This window comes from Medicago sativa, chromosome 2 (genome assembly GCF_051527215.1).
Source record: "Medicago sativa cultivar Bolivia chromosome 2, Bolivia_mono, whole genome shotgun sequence".
In the NCBI taxonomy this organism is placed as follows: Eukaryota; Viridiplantae; Streptophyta; class Magnoliopsida; order Fabales; family Fabaceae; genus Medicago; species Medicago sativa.
This window is the reverse complement of record NC_140750.1, coordinates 52,639,762-52,663,737: the sequence shown is the minus strand read 5'-3', so window position 1 is coordinate 52,663,737 and position 23,976 is coordinate 52,639,762. Positions and strand designations below refer to the sequence as shown.

The window sequence follows — 23,976 nt, the reverse complement described above, 5'->3', positions numbered from 1 at the left end:
TTGATTAAATTGATTAAATTAATTAAATTAAATAGGTTTAATTAAACAGGGGTAATACAGTAAAAGTAAGCGTAGAATTTAGGTTAAAATTAGGGCAACAGTTACCGTCCATGTTAACTTTAATAAATAAGAGATAAGAGATCTCTCCGTTTGAAAATAAGAATTTGATTAAATTAACTAAATTAAATAGATTTAATTAAACAGGGATAATACAGTAAAAGTAAGCATAAAATTTAGGTTAAAATTAGGGCAACAGTTAGCGTCCGGTTTAACTTTAATAAATAAGAGATAAGAAGATAATAATAATAATAATAATAATAATAATAATAATAATAATAATAATAATAATAATAATAATAATAATAATAATAATAATAATAATAATAATAATAATAATAATAATAAGAGAAAGAGTATGAAGCAGATAAGGTTAAACCAGAAAATAAGCATTAGGATTAAAACAGTAAATCTATGCAATATGTTTAGGTTAAAATTAGGGCTAAAATATTCACCCGGGTTAACTTTTATATATAAGAAGATAAGAGATAATAATAATAATAATAATAATAATAATAATAATAATAATAATAATAATAATAATAATAATAATAATAATAATAATAATAATAATAATAATGATGATGATGATGATGATGATGATGATGATAATAATAATAATATTAATAATAATAATAATAATAATAATAATAATATAATAATAATAATAATAATAATAATAATAATAATAATAATAATAATAATAATAATAATAATAATAATAATAATAATAATAATAATAATAATAATAATAATAATAATAATAATAATAAGAGAAAGGGTAGGAAGTAGATAAGGTTAAACCAGAAAATAAGCATTAGGGTTAAAACAGTAAATCTATGCAATAGGTTTAGGTTAAAATTAGGGCTAAAATATTCACCAGGGTTAACTTTTATATATAAGAAGATTTATTAGGTTGTTGGAAATGATCATAGATGACCGTATTGAGTTGAGGTGTCAACATAATTGGATGTCAATACGTCATTATATGATGTCTTTGGACTATATTCTTTACCTTAAAAACAAAAATAATTTTTTTCGAAAGGCCTTAAAATATTTCTTTATCATGATTTATTTGGGTATTAATTTACTGTTATGATTTTATTGAAATATAAAGTTTTTTTTAGAAGTAGTTAAAATGAAATATACTCTCTCTGTCCCAATTTAAGTGTGCATTTTGCTCATTTCAAATTTATTATGAAAAATGTATTAGTGCAAGAGATAGAAAAATGATTTTAAGTGTTCTTTTGTCAATTATTGGTGCATTTACCATTATCGTAAATGCAAAGTTGAATATATTGAATGATGAGTGATTAAAGTAGTATTAATTAGAATTATAATTGGAAAAACGTAATTAATATTGCATTGAGAAGTGAAATAGGTCAGTTATTTTAGGACAATATTTTTTTCATACAAGGCTCGCTTATTATGGAATGGAGGGAGTATTAACCAAAGCTTAGTCTCTCAAGTACACAGAGTACCATAGAAGAACTAAGATAAAAGAAGTATGTGTTACATCAGGTTATCAAAGGTAAAAAAAGCGATATGACTAAGATGCATGCACGCTTAAAATACAGAAGCAACGATAAATTATGTGATAACTCCCAAACATAAAAGGGGATTAAGCCACCACATGTGATAATTAAAAGCAAAATTAGGATGATTTACCTTCAACAACCAGAAGGTTTGAAGCTTAATTTTATCTATAAGCTATATAAAATTTTTGCATTCTAGTCATGATTCCCCTTTTGTTGAAAAACTTTTGCATTCTAGTCATGCCAAATAATCCAAACGCAAGAAAGCCAAATTAAATAAAAAGCAGAACAAATGTATTTTGAGAAGCAACTCAACAATTGGAAAAGAAGAAAGTGATCCTTTACTCGAGCTGGTATGATTAAAACCACTCCAAGCCGATTATAAATTTCATACCAAATTCGTCCAAAATAGTCACAAATCAAAAACAGATGATCATAATCCTCTTGTGAGCCACAACCCCTTGAGCGAAAAAACATATTTGGTTGAAGGATCCTTCACCTGATTAAGTTATCAATTGTTGGAAGGCGGTTTCGCAAAAGACGCCAAGCAAAGATGTTAGCCTTTAGAGGAACCTCCTCGTGCCAAATAATAGTATTGTGATCATTGTTTGGAGGTTGATCCCTTGATGTCAAAAAATTGTAAACACTAGTAACGTTGTATTTTGAAGAGGTATGAAGTTGTCAAATCCACCTGTCATTCATATCAGCCTGCAAAACAATTGGTAATAAAAGAGCACAACATGCCCTCCCCAATTCTTCTTCCCAAGCCAATAACCTCCTACATCAATTCCAAGCCTCTCCTCCCTTTCACCATCCTAACAAAAACATTCCTGCCACATTTGCCAACTTGTTATCAGAAAGATAAAAAAGACAACTAAATCTATCCTTCAAAATTCCTCCCTTCAACCAAGGCACTAAAATAAAGTTTCAACTCCATCCTCCACCTCACATCGTATATGATCGGTAAACCAACGACGAACCCCCTCACCATCACCTCTCTAAATGGTAAGCAAATTATTCCACCACACCGAAGTTAATTTCCCCCCATCGCCTAGAGATCCACCATCTACACCATAACGTGATGCTAAAACACTATACCACAGACACCCTTTTTCCTCCCTCAACCTCCAACATCATTTGCGAAGTAAATATAAGTTAAACTCCCTAATTCTCTTTACCCATAGACCTCCATCCTACTTTTTGAGACAAATAGTGTCCCAATTTATCCAAGATATTTTCCTAAATTCCTCCCTTCAAAAAAAAAGTTAAAAATAGATTTAAGGGAATTGACCTAAACAGGGAGATAAGACAAAAAAAGTTCAGAAGAAGTAAACGACCACCCAAATAAATTGTGACTCTTCAATCCAGACAATCTAGAATTAACCCTCTCAACCAAATGTTGCTAGAAATTTAGTTTTCGGGAGTCACCTCCAATTGGAAGACCCTGGTACATGAACGGAACATGGTTAATTTTGCTATTCAGAACCATAGAAGCCTCATTTAACCAACTGTTCGGACATTAACATAAACAAGCATGCTTTTATGAAAAATGACCTTAAGACCTGAAGTAACCTCAGAAGTATGATCTTTAAAGACCAGATATCTGCTCAACTTTTGTTTCCAACAAGCAAAGTATCGTCAGCGAATTGCAAGTGAGAAATACGAACAATATCAGTTCGACCCACCTGGTAGTTGGAGAAAAAGCAAACATTGACAAGAGCATTCATCATAACATTAATGTTTTCCACCGTAACTAAGAATCTAAACGATGAAAAGGAGTCACCTTGGCGAAGTCTTCGTTCAAATTGGAACTCATTTGTTGGACTTCCATTTACTAGGATAGAAGCGGAAGCTATAGTGACACATTCCATAATCCATTTACGCCATAACATGGAAAAATTCATCTTGTGCATAACATCGTTTAAGTAGTGTCGGTCAACAGAGTCAAAAGCCTTTTCAAAGTCTACTTTGAAAAGTAACACTTTTTTTCAAACAACGAGCCTCGTTAACCATCTAAAATTTGCCTGCCATGAACAAAAGCAGCCCGAGACTCTTGGATGATTGATTCCAAAGTTGTGGTAGACAGTATCTACAAAGGGGATGAGGTCTATGATTTTATGGCTATAATTCCTGATTGTAGACACTTGTTGATGACTTATTTAGCGAACTCTAATGTGAAGTTCATTAGGAGACAAGTCAATAGTGTTGCCCATAGTTTAGCTAGGGAATCACTAAATCATGTTAGTTTCCAAGTTCATCATAACATTCCACATTGTATAACTACTTTGATAAATAAGGAAAAGCTATAAACTTCTTTCTGTCAAAAAATTAAAAATTAAAAATTAAAAACCCTTAAACACTGAACAATCGTTCAACATCTGATTAGGAAAAATAAAGAATAAATACTGTACAAAGCTAACAAGCAAAATCTTTCCCTTTTTTGTTAACATGATTTTCTAGGAAACACACGGGTTGCACCTTCGTTTGTATTTCGTGTTTACCTTACATTACGTGTGTATATATACATCCCTTTCTTTCAATATGTAGAGAAACGCTAGTTGAATTGATGATATGGGTAACCTCTTAGGTAAAAGCAAAAAGCATGAGCCTCAAGATTCTAGGAATGAAAGAATCTCTTCGTCCAATTTTCCAACTCACAAACCTGTCCCATTACCACTTCCACCAGAAATTACTTCTGGACAAAGTTCAAACACCAAGAAACCTCTCAAGAAGTATGCTTTGATTCAAGATAATTTTACTACTCTTGAACAGGTATATATGTTTCACTAACTTTTATTTTTCTAATGATTTTCTCTATTATTTAACCACAAATATTAGTAATTATTAATTAATTAGAATGTTAGGTTATGTCTTCTTAAACCTAACCGTCGTGTTTTTTCTTTTGTTGCTTCATTCTCTTTGTTTGTTTTGTTTTTATTTTTTTGGTAGTGTTATTTTATTTTTTATATTTTTGTAGTACAATTTAGGGAAGTTCTTTAAAGAAATAACAAAATTTGATTCAGAATTTGTATATCAAAATTAGTGCCGATCCAATATATTTGTTGGTCTAAAGCAAATTTTAAGATGAAACTTTATATATATATATATATATATATATATATATATATATATATATATATATATATATATATATATATATATAAAATCACAGGTCTAAAAAAGTAGAAAAAAAATGAAAATATTTTGGTCTACTCGTCTACTATATGTTAAAGTTGTTTACTAATAATAAAAATTTTCCATTTTGATAAAAACCAAAAAGTATATAGATCCAAAGTAAGCTATTAGCAAAGGGTTTGACGATTTTAAACTCTTAAATGGAAGTGTTTGTTAATGGACTTACTAACTTTTTGTCTTTCAATGAAATTAATTGTTAGTGCATCTGACATGGTGAAGCATGTTATAGTTTGCTTAATTTGTAAGAACAACTTTTTTAAAAGGACACACTATATTAAAGTACCGTTTGACTAGGCTTTTTTTCAGCTTCTCTACATTTTTAAGGAGAAGCTAGGCCAAACACAATATCAATAAAGTACCTTCTAAAAAAAGTACTTTTTTTAGAATGCATAAAATTGAATGGAACGAGCTTTGACTAAAAGTTGTTGAATGCTACTTCAAAAAACTACTTCTCGACAATTTATTTCACAAGCATCTCTCTTCAACTCACGCTGGCAACCTTTTCTTTTATTTTTTCAATATGTTTTGTTCTTCCATTTTATTTTATTTTATTTTTTTGAACCGGTCCATTTTTTTAAGGAGGGTCCATTTAATTTTATTATCTATTTTTGAAGGAACTTTGTTATATTTTTATCACTTATAAATTAATTTCAATATCTTTTAATTATCACAACCTCGCAAATATTTTTATTCACGTTGTCATTGAATGATACTGAATATTTTTATTCCCTTTCTTCAACCTCGGAAATCTATACGCACACATTAGCGTTTAGAGTAATACTTTATGTTCGTCTGTATGTTTTTTTTTTGTTACACTAATGCATATAATTTTTTTTAGTGTTGAGTAATGCGTATAATTATTTTTATAAAATTTTGATTTTAATTAAAAGTACATGTGTAGTTGCCTAAAAAAATTATACTTATATATAATTAAAAGTACATGTGTAGTTGCCTAAAAAAATTATACTTATATATATTGTACACATTTGTATTGTAACAAACTATGCATATCTTTTTCTTATTAAAAAAACTAAACATATCTTTTTCATTAACACCAGCAATGTAACAAATATAATATTATATTCTTATCTTTTTGACGGACACTAAAAATATGGTATTCTTATAACAAAATTTGTTATAGAGTATAATTGGAAAAGAAAAAACCAATTGTTCTCATTATACACACACATATACATATTATAGATATATTCATAATAAATTCAAAGTTTTGTCCTTGTGAGCTTATCTCAGTTGATAAAGATAACACATAAATACACATAAATATATGCAAGGTCCGGGGTTCGAACCCCGGACACCACCAAAAAAGTAATAAATTCAAAGTTTTGTACAATATTTTGCCAAACAACTTTTAACTTAAAAATAACTTTAAATTTAAAAACCAATAAAGAAACCAAACAGCTTTAGCTTCTTCCTTAAAGAGCTTTATTTTAACTTTGTTTTAAAGTAGTTTTTAGATCGAAAAAAAGCCTGGCCAAACGGTAAGAATCACTAGGCATAGGTTTGGTTTACCAATTTTTTTTTAATAATTTTTTTTTAGTGTACACTCTATAATTTTTGTTTGTTTGGGGCCAAAGTTGGGATGCCAAACAAACACAGTGATGCTTTTGTACACTCTAAATTTATCATTCTTGAGAAAAAGAAGGGATCTCAACTCATGTAATAATAAAGTAAAAATTATAATTTTTTATAAAAAAAATAAAATAAAATTAGGTCTTATCTCTTTTTAATGTGAGGCTTAATTTTTTCTCATATGGAATGAGTTCGGCCTTCCAATTTATTTCAAAAAATTTCACAATTGAACTAGATCTAATTTTAAGTAGTAATCAATCATATTGAATTGTAACTCTTTTAAGCTATCATCCTATTGGCAAAGTGTACTTTATAGAAGATTTCATTTAATTTTCATTGTCCTTTTTTATAGGTTATTACGGCACTGAGAAAAGAAGGTTTAGAGTCATCAAATCTCATCCTTGGAATTGATTTTACAAAGAGTAATGAATGGACTGGTAAGTTGAAGTACATGAACAAAATTTAGCCAATGATATCATTGATTCCATCAATGATATCATCAATTATATAAAGTTTGCTTTATATGGTTTGAGGGTTTTGGTTATAATCAATGTTTTTAAAATCAAACCAACGAGATTTCTCGAGATCATGGTTCAACTGTTTTAAACTGCTCAAATAAGGATGAAGCCTTGATTGAAACCTTCAAATTAATTATAACCGGACCAATGCGTCCCCCTTTTTTTTTTTAGGCCAAGTCTCATTCAACAAGAGAAGCCTGCATGCAATTGGAGATACACCTAACCCATATGAGAAGGCCATATCAATTGTTGGCAAGACTTTGGCTCCCGTTGATGAAGACAACTTGATTCCATGTTTTGGCTTTGGTGATGGTAAGGTCTAGTGTCCTTAGAGTAAAATGAATGTAATTAATGGTTTTTGCAATTCAAGTTATGGCTCAACTTTTACCATTATATATACAGCTACCACACATGATCAAGAAGTATTCAGCTTTCATAGTGATCATACACCTTGCCATGGATTTGAGGAAGTTTTGGCTTGCTACAAAAGAATAGTTCCAAACTTGAAACTCTCAGGTCATTATTATATCATCTTCACTTTTTTTTAGTAGTGTTATTCTTATAATCTTATTGCAATCAATCATTTTTACTATGTTGTAAAAGTTAGGTGTAGACCGCCTTTGTGTCGAAAACTATGCAATACAAAAATCATACTCCCTCCGGTCCTATTTATAAGAGAAACTTGGGTCAACAAAAGTTGATGTATCTAGTTAAAAATTCAGTCTAAATACATTAACTTTTGTTGACCTAACTTTCTCTTATAAATAGGACCGGAGGGAGTAATTGGATTATAAATTTATGTGTTGAAAGTTTATAGCGTTTCGATCATGTGTATAAATTTTGATGCACATCTAGAATCACTACAAGAATTTTGCCTTTTAGTGGCGGAATTAAACCCTCACTAATGCAAAAATTCCCTCAGTAATGCACATTACTGGCGGATTGGTGTCCCTCAGTAATACTGACGTCAGAAATGTTACTGACGGATTTTTCCCTCAGTAATGAGGATGTAGTCCTGACAAAGCATTACTGAGGGATTATTCCGTCAGTAATTACTGGCAGATTATGATTTGTCATAATATTACTGGCGGATTTATCCCCCCAGTAATGTTAATTGAATTTGCATTACTGACGGAAATGTCCGCCAGTAATGTACTTCACCTTTTTTTTTTGATCCCTTCCCCCACTTTTTGATTTTAATTAGAGAAATAAAATTAAATAAACACAAATAAATTAAAGAAATAATTTTTTTTATTTAATACGACAAATTAATTAAACCACATATCATTATAATATTTGTACAATACATAAATAATTTTCATACAAAATCATAAATAGTTTAATAATATTCCTACAATCTAGAAAACTAAGAAAAAAAACTAATTATCATAATATTCGGACAAATTTGATCTTGATCTCCCTCTCGATGATCTTCGCTCCTATTTCCTCCTCTTCCCGTGTTTTGGGGATTTTCTTGCGAAGCCTCATCCATATAATTATTAAAGTATCCATATAATTATCCTGCTACCTTTGAAAAGCTTCATCAAATGCATATAACATGATATGATAATCTCATAAGAATAAAGACTACATTAATAGATGAATTTAACGAGTAGAAAAATAAAATAACGAAAAATTCATTCATTATATAGTTTAAAGAAATATTGATCTGTAACGAGAGTTCATATTTGTTCATCTTTATACGCCTTTGCGGTCCATACCAGTACACAATCATGGTTCAGAAAGTAATTTCATAATATCATATGAGTTCATATTTGTTCATATATACAATAGACAAGGAGTAAGAGTATTCGGAAGGGGTTACAGTTAATTCTAACATGAACACATAATCCAAAGCAGTATGAACACGCATAGGCACAATGAATTTTATGAATTTTTAAACACATTGTTGAGAAAACTCTAAATGAAATTGAGATTTAGGGTGTGTTTGGATTGAGGGTTTAGGAGGGGAAGGGAGGGGAGGGTTTACTTTTCATTTTTAAATTACGGATTATATAAATTCATAGCAATTCACTTTTACCATACATGTCAACAACAACATTGTCATTGTTAACTTCACCAACAGCATGCAATAACTGTTAATATATCCTGCAATACCAAACTGGAACTAGTAACCCACCCATGTCTAGTTCCCCATCGATCCGATCAACTATCATCTAATCTTAACTATGCAATAAACCCAGGCCTCCCTTTGAACCTCCACACACCAATCTGTCTCTGCCAAAAGTATGTGGTGATGTTTAATCCTAGGCAACAGTTTTCTTTCTCATGGTTTTTAATTTTCTCTTCATTCTGAAATGAACTGATTTATGACAACCAGTTTTATATTTCATACTATTGAAACACTTCGTTTTCCTCATGACCTGAGATAATATCTTAGACAACAACACGTTATATGAAAATGAAAGTCACCTATTATTTATCTCAATAAGTGCAAACAGAGTAAAGCTTTACAAGAACCAAACCAAATGAATTCAGATTTTCCACTACTAATTGCTTCAACAAGGCCGAGGACAATTTTTTAGACGATAATAGAGCAGCAGGAGAAGAAAAAAAAAGATGCAGTGCAAATTAAAAACATACCTTAAGCTCAGCACCAGATGCTCCATTCATCTTCTTAGCAATCTTCTTCAAGTCAATACCACGCATTAAATTCATTCTTCTTGAATGAATAAACTCTGCAACATCTCTTGCGTGTGTCTACTGCAGAACATGGTGTAAACAAGAAACCATAAATGTATATGAACATAACCTATAAAATAATGACAAACTGTCCAATTTATTAGATAAAAAAATTGAAAGTTGATATACGAATAACTCTAAACTAGTAAGGAGAGGCACTTTACCTCAAGTGTACCAGCAACTGAATCTTCTGGTTCATTGCTTTCACCCTGCGCATGTAGAATACATGACAGAACAATTTAAAGTAATCAAACAAACAACATGAAATCACCAAAAGTATAATATCAAAATCACATGTTCAAAAATGCAGGTGACAATGATGGTGGTGCAGCAGCAATTCCAAGTATAAAATTTGTCCTAATGTGTTAGGGATGCGAATAACCACAATCCCACAACACTGGACATTACAATACATTGCTATATAGCGCATACCCCTGCATCGCAACCCAAAACCAACAATACGGAGGAACAAACCACCACTTCAACATAAACACAACTTTTTTTTCTTTTCACACACACACACACACACACACACACACACTTGTTGTCATGCAAAGTAAAATATAACGGCAAAGCATATGCAACCATACAAGTTCGAGTTTTGAATATAGTCAAGAGTCAGGTCAGTTCTGTGATATAATTACTGGCTGAACTTAACTGAAATGTGTTACCTAGAAACTAGAATCAAGATAGATAAAAAAATATTTGAAGTATGTAAAGAAAATTAGCCCCATCCATGTAAAACTTTTTTTTATAGTTGTATACTATAATAACTAAAATCAGTTAACAGCCAGGTACTAACAGGAAACTTAGTCCGACAAATTCAATTTCAGTTCTTTACTCGTGACAACTCTATCAATCCAAACTTTCCTTGCAAGTTGCAGCTCATGAAAATCCGGGTCAGGATTTGCTACCTTTAAGGCAGGAAAGTCGTTGCGACTCTATCATTTCTCTTTCATGAAATACACCAAAGTACACTAAAGTCACGGTGACTTTCCCGCCACCAAAGTCACCGAATCCCTATGAGTTCTAATTATGAACAAGGTAAGAAAAATCAACAATACCACTCCAAATTGAAAAAAAATGGTCTAAGCACCTCCACTAGATCGCATGTATAGATTGAATTATTCGAACTTTTCTACTAACATAAATTCTTATTCAGCTTATTTCCATAAGCTCTCCATGATAGCTTATGAAAAAGTTTGACTTTATATTAACTTGATAAAAATAACTTATACATGATCACTTTTATCCAAAAATAAAAAAACTTAATTTCACTAATAACAAAACCTCAATCCCATAATCGACTAAAACAATTAATTAAATAACAATTCCTTCAAACATGCATAATTGAATGAAAAGAGTGATGATAGGCATAGGCATACCAATCAGAATAAGTAATAAAAACACCACGACTAAGAATCTGAATAGCAATAGCGAATTGCGAACCACGAATCAGAAGTCTTTACCTTGAGAAAGTGAAGTAGGAGCGAAGTGTGAACCACGGTGAAACCCAGCGGCGAAACCAAATTGCACTCAACTGAAAAAACTAAAAAAATCAAAAGATTAACAAAAAAATCAATGAATCAACAAAATATTCAGAATTCTTAAAAAAAACAAAAAATTAACCTGCGAAGATTGGGTCAAAGAAATGGATTGCAGTTGGGTTGTAGCTGTGTTGCAGTGAGAGAGTTAGATTGAGGGCGGGAGTCACAGTGAGAAGGATTCAGGGAACGATGAGAGTGAGAGGTAGAGAAAAACACGATTGAGAGAGAGGTTGGAGGAGGATTCGTAGATAAAGTGAAGAGGTTTGGAACAACACGATTGAGAGTGACAAAAGTTGAGAGAACGATGATTGAATGCAATTGGGATGAACTTGGAGATTTGAGGGTGAAATTGATTATTAGAAATTAAAGATTAGGGAATGAATTTGAGTTTTAGGGTTTTGCAGTTTTGGGAAAGTGAGATGGAGAAAGCTGGAGATGAAACATGAGTGAGATGAAAAATTTGGGCCAACAGGAATGAGCAATTCACAATGCGCTTCCCAATTTAACCAAAACACCTGCGATAGTTCACCAGAACCTTCCCAACAACTGTCGCAAAGACATTACTGGCGGATCTTTTGAATTACTGGCAGATTATATAATTCCGTTATACCATTACTGACGGATTATCTCCCTCAGTAAAGCAAAGACATATGTGTTTACATTATTGGCGGATTATATCCCTCAGTAATAATTCGTAGGTTCTTTATTGAAAATACTGACGGATTTATCCGTCAGTAATGTAACTCACTGAATTATTGTGGGATTTTTCCATCAGTAACTTTATTGAGGGTTTTTTGGATGTTACTGAAGGTTTATTCCGCCAGTAATTACTGAGGGCCTAAATCCCTCAGTAATGTAATTTTGTATTGGTTAGTAGATAGGGGAATTCTTGTAGTGAATTATTTGATATATCGTTGAGATAAATCAAGACTAATATCTGTTTTAAGATACACGACTGAAGGAATATAATTGGATTTTGTGTGAAGGACCAACTTCTTATGCTCCAGTGATTGAGGCTGCTATAGACATAGTCGAGAACAGTCGTGGCCAATTTCATGTTTTGGTTATCATCGCAGACGGTCAGGTATATTTAAAATGTTACCTTAATTTTTTCAACTGTTTGCATATGATTCTGACTTCATATTAATTTGTTGGATTTTAAGGTTACAAAAAGTGTAGATAATGAAATCAGTCCTCAAGAAAAGAAGACAATCAAAGCAATTGTTGATGCAAGGTATACATAGTCAATTTGATGGACTAAATGTCATTTACAAACCAAGCACATACTTTTTTTATTGAGGAGTGCTATGCATCATAAGGAATTGTCTCACGATTGCATAGCGAAATAAGTTTAACCACTTACAGTGGGGTAAATGGTTAGCCAATTAAAACACTTGAAAGCCGGAATGCATGGGGGGCTAGGGATGATTTCGCGCGAAATTTTCACTGCATATATAATTTTTCTTCATTATTTATTTAGGGCCTAATAAGACGCTATTTATTCTTTTCCTATTGTTCTGATTTTAAAGTAATTTCAAAACAGCTTCATGTGCTTAATATACATTAATGTTCATTCTTTATTTATGATACAGTAAATATCCACTTGCTATAGTTCTGGTTGGAGTTGGTGATGGACCTTGGGAAGACATGGAAAAGTTTGATGACAAAATTCCGACACGCGATTTTGACAATTTTCAGGTATTACAATAGTACCATAATAATGTGTGTATCAAGTAATCACCTATTTGAATTCGTATCCGGTATTACTATAATCTATGCCGAACTCTCCAGCTGTTGAATTAATCTAATGATCAATATTTAATGAAGATAACTGATCATTATTTTTCATCACTTGATCACTTTCGGTTTTGTGCAGTTCGTTAACTTCACAAAAATAATGTCTAAAAACACAAGCGCAGCAGAAAAAGAAGCAGCTTTTGCTGTTAACGCTCTCATGGAGATTCCCTTCCAATATAAAGCATGTGTTGAATTTCGAAAACTGGGGTACGATCTTAAACCTTAAACAATTCTATAAAAAATCTTCTTATTAATCATTGATATGTGCGGCATAACAATGCAACTTTTTCTTTCAAGTGATGTTATCTTTGTCTGTGAATGGATAACAGACGTGTAACAGGAAGAGCAAAGAGAATAGTTCCAAAACCATCTCCTGTTCCATACTCTCGGCCTGCACATAGCAATTCAACAGCAGATGACCAAAATCAATCTGTAAGTATCAAATCAAATGTTAATATATATTATCTTCACTAAATTCAAGTTGCTTAATGGTTTATGTGATCAATGGAATTATGTAGGCCTGCTGCCCTGTTTGTCTGACCAATGCAAAGGATTTGGCGTTTGGATGTGGGCACATGGTGAGCTTATAACCGAGCTTATAATCACTTTTAATTTAGAGTAATTTGTCAAACTAGTTTCAAGAGTTTTAGCTCTAGCAATATTACTCCCAGTTTATTTATTTATTGAAATTACTACATTCGATTGAAATCTTTGAATGTGTAATTGATCAATCAAATTAAACATTAAGAAAGGAATTTTAGGGTTTATTTTGGTTGATGAAATACACATATAAAGACAATTTGATGGTCAAAAATCATTGAGGGGTATTATGAAAATATTATATCTTTTAGATATTTAATTATATCTCTAATTGATGTTACATTTAATTACTTTTAAAAATATTTTGGAATGCAGACTTGTGGAGATTGTGGACCAAGGTTAAGAGATTGCCCTATATGTCGAGTGAGGATCACTAGTCGTCTTAGAGTTTACAATGGTTGATGGTTCTTCTCTAAGAGCTTCAAAATTGTACATGGATTTCTTGTAAATTAAAGTAAGAGCTAGGTAAATGTTGAAATGTTTCATGACTGTTGAGAAGTGGTGATGAGAAATTAAAATTGATTGGCATTTTCTAGTTTCAAGGCACAATTATTGCTGCTGAAGTAATTATATTATTCATTTTAATTCATACGAAAACCATAAATAACAATTAATATGAATCGAATAGAACGAAATTAGTTTGTTCATATTCAAAACCATTGGGTGTGTTGGTAATCTATCAACGTAGGGAGCAGAGACTACATTTTTTTAATGTCTCTGAGGTGGTTGGACTTGGATGGGTTTCAATTTCACCATAAAAGCATACCAAAATATTTCAACATTTACCTATATTATAGGAAAAAGATAAATTGTTGTATCAAAATTAGTAAAAGTATTTGTTGTCTTGATTTGTGTAAAAAGTCAAAATGTGACAATTAAAAAGGAATAGAGGGAGTATTTGAATTCATTCTATCTAGATGCAGACCACACCTGGAAAATTTATCAAACTAAATCAAGAGCAAGTAAATCTTGTTGTTCAATCATCAATACTTTATGCTAGTCATTAATTATATGCATCTTGTATCATATCCCATACATTGTATTTAATTATCCCTACTAAAACAAAATACGTTTATTCATGAACTAACCAAATTGGATAAAGTGAAAAAATTGCTAGTCTCAAATTATACTAAGGTAATGCTGTAACCATGGAAATATTTGGCATTGTCTTGAATATTTTCATGAATTCGGAAAAAAAAAATCGATTCATTTATCTATAAACTAATAAGATACCTTTGAATTGTCTGCCTTTGAATTTGATATTCAGTATATTAAAGGTGAAAATAATTCACTTGCTGATTATTTAACCCGTGAATTTTTGCAGGGAGAATGACAACCCCTTATAGGGGTAGAGGAGGCCGCGGGCAATATGACCGTGGTCGTGGATTTGGGAGTAGCAATTACAATGTGACAATTGTGGTTTAGGGGTGAAATTATGTGCATTTTTTTTGTCAAGTAGCCTAGTGGCTAGAATTCACCTTTTTCAAGGTGAATAAGAGTGGGGTGTCCAGGGTTCGAACCCCGACCCCTGCATATAATCATGCATGTTCCTGCCAACTGAGCTATGCTCACGGGGACGAAATTATGTGCATTTAATCAGGTGTTTTTTGTGCAATTTTCACTTTGAAATATTATCACTACCGTGATTTTTCATTCTTTTGCTAGATTTATGAGAAAATAACATCATTCAATATAATCACAAGTGTCGGTGTCGTACAGAAGTGTTCGTACAACTTAATACTAACACGTCCCTCCCTGATTCCCCAATAACATGAAACATATTTTGATGCATCATTCTTTTGCCACCTTGTGGGTCATGTTTGATATGAGATTGGCTATGGATTATTAGCTAGAAATGGCTCATAAAGCTCGTTATTGACACAATGAGTTGTTAGGTTAGTGAATTGGTTACTGTGATGGCGGTCGAGTTAATTCGCCGCTCTCAAAACCTGGATTCGTTACTATAAGTTTACACATCACTTATTTTTTTTTTTTTTTGCAATTTAGTTTCGCGTCCGTAGACAAGTTTGGTAGATTGTGCATGGTGCAGAGGCGGAGCCCCTCATGGGCCAAGGTGGGCCATGGCCCACCCCAAAAAAATAATTCTTATTATATATATTATGTTGTGTAATGTGTTTCAATGATTTTGTATAGCATGTTGTAGTGGTTAACAGCCTTTTTGCCAAGTCTTGTGTGCTAGGTTCAACTCCTGCCATAGTCATTTTCATTTATTCTTTTATTTTCTTTTGTATAAAAAAAAAAAAAAGCATACTTTTTAAAATAATCCTTCTTTTTTAATAAAACATAACTCCTTTATCCAATTTAAAATAATCTTTCCTTCCTTACTTTTATTTTTGGGTACTTCCTTACACTTTTTTTTTTTTTTGAGAGAAGGTACTTCCTTACTCTTATTTTTGGGTACAATTGTCTCTTTACTCTTTTTTATTTATACAAAGGGGACTTCAACTCCTTTTTTGTTAAAAAAAAAAAATTCTCTTTTAAAACACATAACATATTTTTTATACAAAAGAGGACCTCAACTATCTTTTATAACGCATAACATATAACATAAATATTAAAATATCCTTAAAAAACATGATATCATAAAAATATTTAATTGTATACACACTATTTTTTAGGTAAAAAAAATACTATATTCTTTATTTAATGTACTATATTCTTTTAAATACTGGTTTGAATTATATTCAACAAATAACCTATTTGTAGTCATTCAAACTAACCAATGATAAAATGTACTTGTAAGAAAATTAAGCTTCATCACTATTTATGGCCCACCCTAGACTTTTTTCCTAGCTCCGCCACTAGCATGGTGTGTGTATTCGCTCATGTGATATTGAACTCTTTACCTATGAAGCACGGACACCTCTAGGACTAGGCATGTCGCGGTGCTTGACACACGTTGGTGTTCGACACTCCTATGACTTCCGTACGACACGTGTCGAACCGATGTCCTGAATAATTGTTTTTTTTCCTTACTTCGACACTCCTACGATTTGTGTACGACACCTATATAACACTCATACTAGTCGTGTCGGAAAACTTACACAAATATCTAAAACAGTTTTTTTCTATCTTGCTTCCACACGCCATAGATACAAGAGTTACATATGTTTTGAGAAATGTAAGTTGATCAATTAGGGGTTATATACATTATAGTTTTTTTTTTTTTGAAAGAATATACATTATAGTTGATTATATCATTTTTAGCTTTTTTGATAGTAGATGAATAAATAAAGGTCAAATACTATGATATCTTGTTGTAGACTTTTTCTAATGAAATAAATTTCTCAAGTTAAATATTCATATATGTATTTTACTTTTCATTTTAGACCGTCTTTAAATAAATTAACATATATGGAGTGGTGTCGGTGTCCTATATTTTTTACATTAACGATGTGGACGTGTCCGTGTCAGTATCGTGTTAGGTGTATGTATCGGAGTTCATGCTTCTTAGCTGTTTACCTTGCTGGGTGGTTCGTTTTTGTTGTTTTTTACTACTCCCTCCATTCCTTTTCTTTTGATGTTTTAGGTGATTGCACAAATATTAAGGAATCATTAAATTATAGGAATAATTGTATGATTTATACTAAAATACCCTTACTTACTCCTTTTTTTTTCTCAAAATTCTAATCTCCTTAATTATTGAAACTCACCACACAAATTGCATTTATTATTTAAACTTCCAATTTTTAAAGTGTGTTTTTCAATAAGGGTAAAATTGGATAAAAAGTATTAAAAATTCTAAGAAAAGAAAAGGAATGGAGGGAGTAGTTTAGACTCTATGTGCCCTTTGTGTCTAGTTTAGACTCTCTATGAACTTTCCTCGACACTATGATTCAAATATGAAGTCAATGTATAGAAAATGTTTTCACTTGACCGTAAGTTATAAGATAGTTGATGGTGACAAAGACGTGTGGAATGTCAAGTCATATAATTCCATAATTGGGACACATGATGCCATTTGCTATTTTTGGACATTTACTTATTTTATTCTATGTCCTCCTTGTTTCCCAATTAACATATGTGTAATTAAATTATATAATAGAGTCATTGTCAGTTCAGCTGGCAAGTAAAATTGAGACAAAGATGTTTGAATTCAAATCCAGAATTTTCTACTCTTTACAAGGTCAACTGGGATCCTATTAAACTACTTGGAAAAAAAATCGAAAAATACATTTGATTTTCTTTAATATTTTACATATTATTATATTATTTAATTTTTTTCAATCATAGAATATCTTAGCAAATTACACTTTCCGTATTTTATTATAAATTGTTTTTACATTTTCACAAATATAAAGAAGTGTAATTAATTTTGTATTAAAAAGAGAAATTATAAATGATTTTACAAAATTATCGTTCATTAATGATACGAGAAAATAGAGACTAATAAATGGCAAAGGATATGATAAAAAAAAACATCATTAATGATGTACTGGAATTGTAAAACGACTTATAATAAAAAAAAATTTGGGTTAAATAAGTTTTTCGTCTCTATAAATATATCAAATTTTGATTTTAGTCCCTAAAAAATAAAATGAGATGTTTACATCTCATAATTTTTTTTGTTTTGTTTTTTGTCCCCAATGGATATCATGTTGACATGTTTTTGACATTTTTTTTTTACATAATATGAATATATAAAAGTTGAACATAATAAACGGACATAACATGAATACAATTTAAACATAAAAGAGTTATAATTTTGACATTCATATGAATATAATGGGGTCATTAAGGACCACAAACTTAATAAAAAAAATTTTAAGGATGAAAACATTCAATTTAATTTTTTAGGGACTAAAATTAAAATTCGCTATATTTATCAAGACGAAAAACTTATTTAATCCTATTTTTTCCAAAATGGCTTATAATAAAATAGGGGGAGTGTGAACTTATGAAAATACATTAGATTATCCTAAAATTAGTATTTTTTTTTTTTTGCACTGTTATTTATTTACTCCGAGGGAAATTCTCTGAAGCTGAACCCAAAATGCAATTAGCCAATTAAGTTTCTTTCCGGTGGAAAAACAAGGAAGGTCGATAATGAGTAAAATGTTTCTCGTAAAACTTTCGTGTGACGATATTTCGCTGTAACCAACAATATCCTTTGCCACACGAAATGATAAGCATCATCCAAAATTCACATAGACAATTACGATGATCAAGATTTAAATTCGATTGAAAATATTCATCCTAACAACACCGTCATGTTAAGGTGAATACCTTTACCTGAGTCGAAATTCAACACTTTGGTTGTGGAATGTGAGATTCATGCGATGTTTGCCACTTCTTTTAAAAACAAAAAAAATACCAGGATTGTCAATTAAGCTATGTTTTATGAACTTCAAATTAGCATTTATATTATTATTACTAGCAGAAAGACGGGTACTAACGCATATTCCAAAATACGGTACTGCTCCTTTTGTGCTCATTGATAAAATAAAGCATCATTCATTCCTTTGGTTAAAATCTAAACACGTGGATTTTGTTTATAGTTACTTAGATTGGTGGAAAAACTCGTTGCTTTGCATGGGTGTTCTTTGGTAAATGTTTTATTTCTTGGTGGTGCTTTTTGTCACCAGTTGATGTAACTGTGTAAATATTTGTGGTGTTTCTTTCTTTTGCCTTGTGCGAGTGGAAACACCTTGTAGTAATATATCTCATTTTGATTCCTTCAAAAAAAAAATACTGTTCTTATTGTAGTGTTGTAGTTTCCATTTTAATGAATTTAGTTTGTTTAATTAATAACTTAAATAATAAAATAAAAGGATAAAATAGTAAATAAAATAGTTTAAATGAAGAGTAAAATAGAAAAGAAAGAAGTGTCAAACTCATGTATTCCAAATACAAGCACTTTTTGAGAAGGTTGCGATAAAAGCGATTTGCGATACGATAAATAAACACGCTCTGCTAGGGCTTTGGAGAACATGGAGTTTTGTGGAGTTCAACCGCCTAAGCCACCTGATGAGAACAACAGGACCGTTTCCTTCCGTGATAAACTCACCGGAGAGAGGAACCTTCATCCAAGAATGGAGAAGATGAACCTGATTGAAAAGAATCTCTTTAAGATCCAGTTGGAGGGAGGAGATCGCTTGAAACCTAAGTGCTTTCTGGATGAGAGTATCCTAGAGGAGTTACGACGACCGATGCAGCAAGCGATTATAGTAAAATTGTTAGGGAAAAAAATTGGTTACTTTGTGATGATGGAAAAATTGCAAACAATATGGAAACCTACCGGAGGTATGGAGATAATAGATATTGGTAATGGATTCTTCATGGTGAAGTTTGATGTGAAGGAAGATTTGGAAAAAGCTATGGGTGGAAGTCCTTGGATGATCTTTGACCACTATCTTGCGATTCATCCATGGACACCTGACTTCGATCCCTTTGAAGTAAGTATTGATCGAACCTGTGTTTGGATCCGTATACCCGGACTAGGCATGGAGTATTATGATGAGAATGTGCTTATGGCCTTAGGTGCAGCAATCGGTCGTCCGATTAAGGTTGACATTCGTACGATTGAAGCGTCCCGAGGAAAGTTCGCACGCATATGTGTTGAGATTGATTTGAACCTTCCTGTTGTTGGGAAAATTTGGTTTCGAAACAAATGGTTTCATGTTGAATATGAGGGATTGCACTTGCTTTGCAATAAGTGTGGATATTATGGTCATGTCTCACGTAATTGCATACATACGACACATGGTAATGTTGAAACTGCGGCAACATTACCAGAATCTGAAACGACGGCAAGGCAAAAACAGAAGCAAGATCGCAAAGAAAAATTGAATCTTACTGGTAGTGCAGCTTCAAGCGCTATTGGTGGAGATAATCAAGGAAACAATATCAGTGAAAGTGAGATGATAACACAGGAAAATTATGGAGAGTGGTTGGTTGTTTCTAAACCAAAAAAGAAGGCTAATTCCAAGCCTAATTTAGGAAAGGCTATTAATGCTAATCACGTGACTGGATCTGATCCAAAAGGTCAATATGTTATGAAAAATAAATATGAATTATTAGATCTTAATGAGGAGCAAGAAAGGGATAAAGTGATGGCTAAATTTGTTATGGGTGCAAGTTCCATATCTCATGATAAAAATAATAAGCGAAGCATGGATAGGAAAAAAAGGCCACGACAAGATATTATATCAAAGAAGAACACACCGGAAGCACTTGTGTCTACTCGTACAATTTCTGTGGGACCAAATAGTAAAAAGTATCCAGGACAATTTCTTCTTGTGCAGGACCACCAAACTAAGTCAGGGAAGGTGATCCCAATAGCTAAGCCGGATGTTCGAAGCCAAAACACGTCCAAAGTCTACGAGCTTCCTCATGGAATCAAAACTACCATGCCAGCTATTGCTGTTAGCCCAAACAGGCTCCAATTTTTTGAAGATACCAAGCCACCAGACCCTTTAAATAACAATACATTTAAGACAGACAATAACATGAATATACTTCATGATGGAGATGGGCGAGAAACAAATGGTGATGAGGATGATTTTGCTGAAATGGTGGATGAAACACCATTATCTTGATGGGTAAGTGTATTTCTTTCTCTTATCAATGTTTATGATGATGAGTTTCAAAGATTTTTCTGTCTTATCTTGGAATGTTAGAGGTTTTGCAAATCGCAAAAGTCATACTCATATGCATGAGATTTTAGGACGCTTTAAACCGGACTTTATTTTTCTTAGTGAGACTCATACTCGCTTTGAGAAATCAAAGAGTTTCTGGGATAGAGAAGGTTACGAAAGTGTTGAAATTGTCGAAGTAGATGGCCAAGCTGGAGGTTTGTGGGCCCTGAGGAATCTCACTTCTCCTTTCTCTTTCTCTGTGGTGGAATGTTTTTGTCAATGTATTACAATTAAGGTGACTCGTAACGATGTGTCATGGGTTTTCTCTGGTGTTTATGCTAGTCCCATTATTTCAATTAGAGAAGGACTTTGGAACTATCTTCGCGAACTACGTGCTCGTGTGTCCCTTCCCTGGATGCTACTAGGGGATTTTAATGATATTTTGCTCCCATCAAAACAACGTGGGGGAATCTTTTCTCAGACAAGAGCTTCTAAATTTTCTCAGGTCATGTCAGACTGTGATCTCCTTGACTTGGAGTTTTTTGGAAGTAAGTTCACTTGGCAGGCTAATTGTAGAGGAGGTCGGTTAGTCTCAAGGAGGTTAGATAGGGGTATTAGTGATATGAATTGGAGACTTCAATTTCCCGAGGCGACTATTGAACATCTAGTTCGTCGTCATTCTGATCACAACCCTATTTTATTACGTTGTTGTAATGTTGTTTCAACTAGAGATGGCAGGCCATTTCGTTTTCAAGCAGCTTGGTGTACCCATGTGGATTATCCTACCATTGTTAAGAATGCTTGGAAGAAGGATCAAGGTAACATTTCAATTTCTCTTAGGAATGTCAAGGATGAATCTTTGGTTTTTAATAAAGAAACTTTCGGAAATATCTTTCAGAAGAAAAGGGAATATGAGGCTAGACTTCATGGAATACAACGTTCTTTGGAACACGTGGACTCGGCCTCCCTTCTTATTCTGCAACGTAAACTTCTTCAAGAATATGAGAATATTTTGTTTCAAGAAGAGACACTTTGGTACCAGAAGTCGAGAGAAAAGTGGGTTCGTCTTGGGAGTCGGAATACTTCCTTCTTTCATGCTCAAGCAATTATCCGCAGAAAGAGAAACAAAGTTCACGGTCTTACTCTTCCCTCTGGTGAGTGGTGCACTGATACTGACATCCTCAGACAAGAAGCCCTTTGTTTTTTCAAAGGTCTTTTTTGTACAAAAGACGTCTTGATCCGACCTCCGAGGATGATGAGTTCTACTCCTCTCAATTGCAACCAAAAAATAAGGCTTACAACCACCATCACTAAACATGAGGTTTACCATGCTCTCATGGGTATGAAGTCTTACAAAGCTCCAGGTCCAGATGGTTTCCAACCTATTTTCTTCAAGATGTTTTGGGAGGATATTGGAGATGACATCTGGTTGTTTGTGAGGAGTGCTTTTGAACAAGGTTATATGGATCCTCAAGTAACAGAATCTCTTATGGTTTTGATACCTAAAGTTGATAATCCTCGTACCTTTAAAGAGTTTAGACCTATCAGTCTGTGTAATGTGACGTGTAAGTTAGTTTCCAAAGTGCTTGTGAATCGCTTGAGACCCATGCTTAATGATATTGTGAGTCCTTTGCAGAGTAGCTTCATCCCGGGAAGAGGAACAATAGATAATGCTATTATTCTTCAGGAATTTATCTATCACATGCAAAAGTCCAAAAGAAAAAAAGGGGACGTGATTTATAAACTTGATCTTGAGAAAGCCTATGATAGAGTTGACTGGGATTTTCTTCAAGATACTTTGTACTACTTTGACTTTCCTCCTCTTATTATTTCCCTTATTATGAGTAGCATATCTGCAACCTCAGTTTCTCTACTTTGGAATGGAAGTAGGACAGAGCCATTTAAACCTTTACGTGGTCTCCGGCAAGGAGACCCGCTCTCCCCCTATCTTTTTGTTCTTTGCATGGAAAGATTGGGCGACATGATTACTCAAGCAGTTCAAGACGGAAATTGGCAACCCTTACATCTTACCAAGGATGGTCCCAAGATCTCTCACCTCTTCTTTGCAGATGACGTTCTGTTGTTCGCAAAAGCTAAACCATCACAAGCTCACTTTATTGCGAACCTTTTGAAAAGTTTTTGCTCTTTTTCAGGTCTTAAAATTAGTCTGGAAAAATCCAGGGCATATGCTTCGAAAGGTGTGTGTAGAGGTACTAAAGAGTCTCTCGAGTCCATTACTGAAATCAAGTTTACAGACAGATTAGAGAAATACTTGGGATTCAAACTTCGTTATGGACGAACCAAGAAGGATGACTTTCTTGAAACTTATGATAGAGTGGCAACTAAGTTGGCTTCTTGGAAAGGAAAACTTCTAAACAAACCAGGTAGAGTCACCATGGTTAATGCAGTTATTACTTCACTTCCCTCTTACAACATGCAAATTCAGTGGTTCCCACAATATGTTTGTGATAGATTGGATAGAACAGCGAGGAACTTTATTTGGAAAGGATCAAATGATAAGGGTATGCACATGGTTAGCTGGAAGAAGATGGCTCAACCTAGGAAAATGGGTGGACTAGGAATTCGTACCGCACATTTTCAAAATGTGGCACTCCTTGGTAAGCTTGTTTGGAGCTTATTGCAGTCAGAAAATAAATTATGGGTTTCTTTGTTGACTGATAAATATTTGAAAGAAGGAGCTTTGTTTTTGGATATAGCAACTAATGGGTCACCAACTTGGCAAGCAATTTTAAAAGCGTTGCTTCTCTTGAAGGACGGTTTCACCTTCAAAATAGGAGATGGGGACACAAATATTTGGTTTCGACCTTGGATTTTG

General features: G+C 32.7%; 1 protein-coding gene and 1 long non-coding RNA gene across 5 annotated transcripts; one reads left to right on the top strand and one right to left on the bottom strand.

Annotated features, from left to right (window-relative positions):
* Positions 1–4,076: 4,076 nt before the first annotated feature.
* On the top strand, positions 4,077–15,725 carry LOC146948816 (E3 ubiquitin-protein ligase RGLG4-like). Of its 3 annotated transcripts, none has more exons than XR_015027028.1 (12): positions 4,077–4,364; positions 6,730–6,814; positions 7,067–7,207; positions 7,298–7,411; positions 12,132–12,229; positions 12,309–12,379; positions 12,738–12,843; positions 13,022–13,149; positions 13,272–13,374; positions 13,461–13,520; positions 13,858–13,996; positions 14,867–15,725. XR_015027028.1 is itself a non-coding variant. In XM_085745009.1 (11 exons), the coding sequence occupies exons 1-11, from the start codon at positions 4,164–4,166 to the stop codon at positions 13,942–13,944; spliced, it is 1,194 nt and encodes a 397-aa protein (XP_085601135.1). In that variant the 5' UTR covers positions 4,078–4,163; the 3' UTR covers positions 13,945–14,077. The 3 variants fall into 3 exon arrangements, 1 of the variants encoding a protein (XP_085601135.1); XR_015027027.1 differs by having other exon boundaries at positions 13,858–14,007; positions 14,867–15,235; XM_085745009.1 differs by lacking the exon at positions 14,867–15,725 and having other exon boundaries at positions 4,078–4,364; positions 13,858–14,077.
* On the bottom strand, positions 8,129–11,621 carry LOC146948817 (uncharacterized). 2 transcript variants are annotated; one of them, XR_015027029.1, is made up of 5 exons: positions 11,228–11,621; positions 11,068–11,138; positions 9,763–9,807; positions 9,500–9,619; positions 8,129–8,433 (listed from the first exon to the last, which is right to left on the bottom strand). It is a non-coding gene; the product is annotated as an uncharacterized LOC146948817 (long non-coding RNA). The 2 variants fall into 2 exon arrangements; XR_015027030.1 differs by having other exon boundaries at positions 9,500–9,616.
* Positions 15,726–23,976: the final 8,251 nt, after the last annotated feature.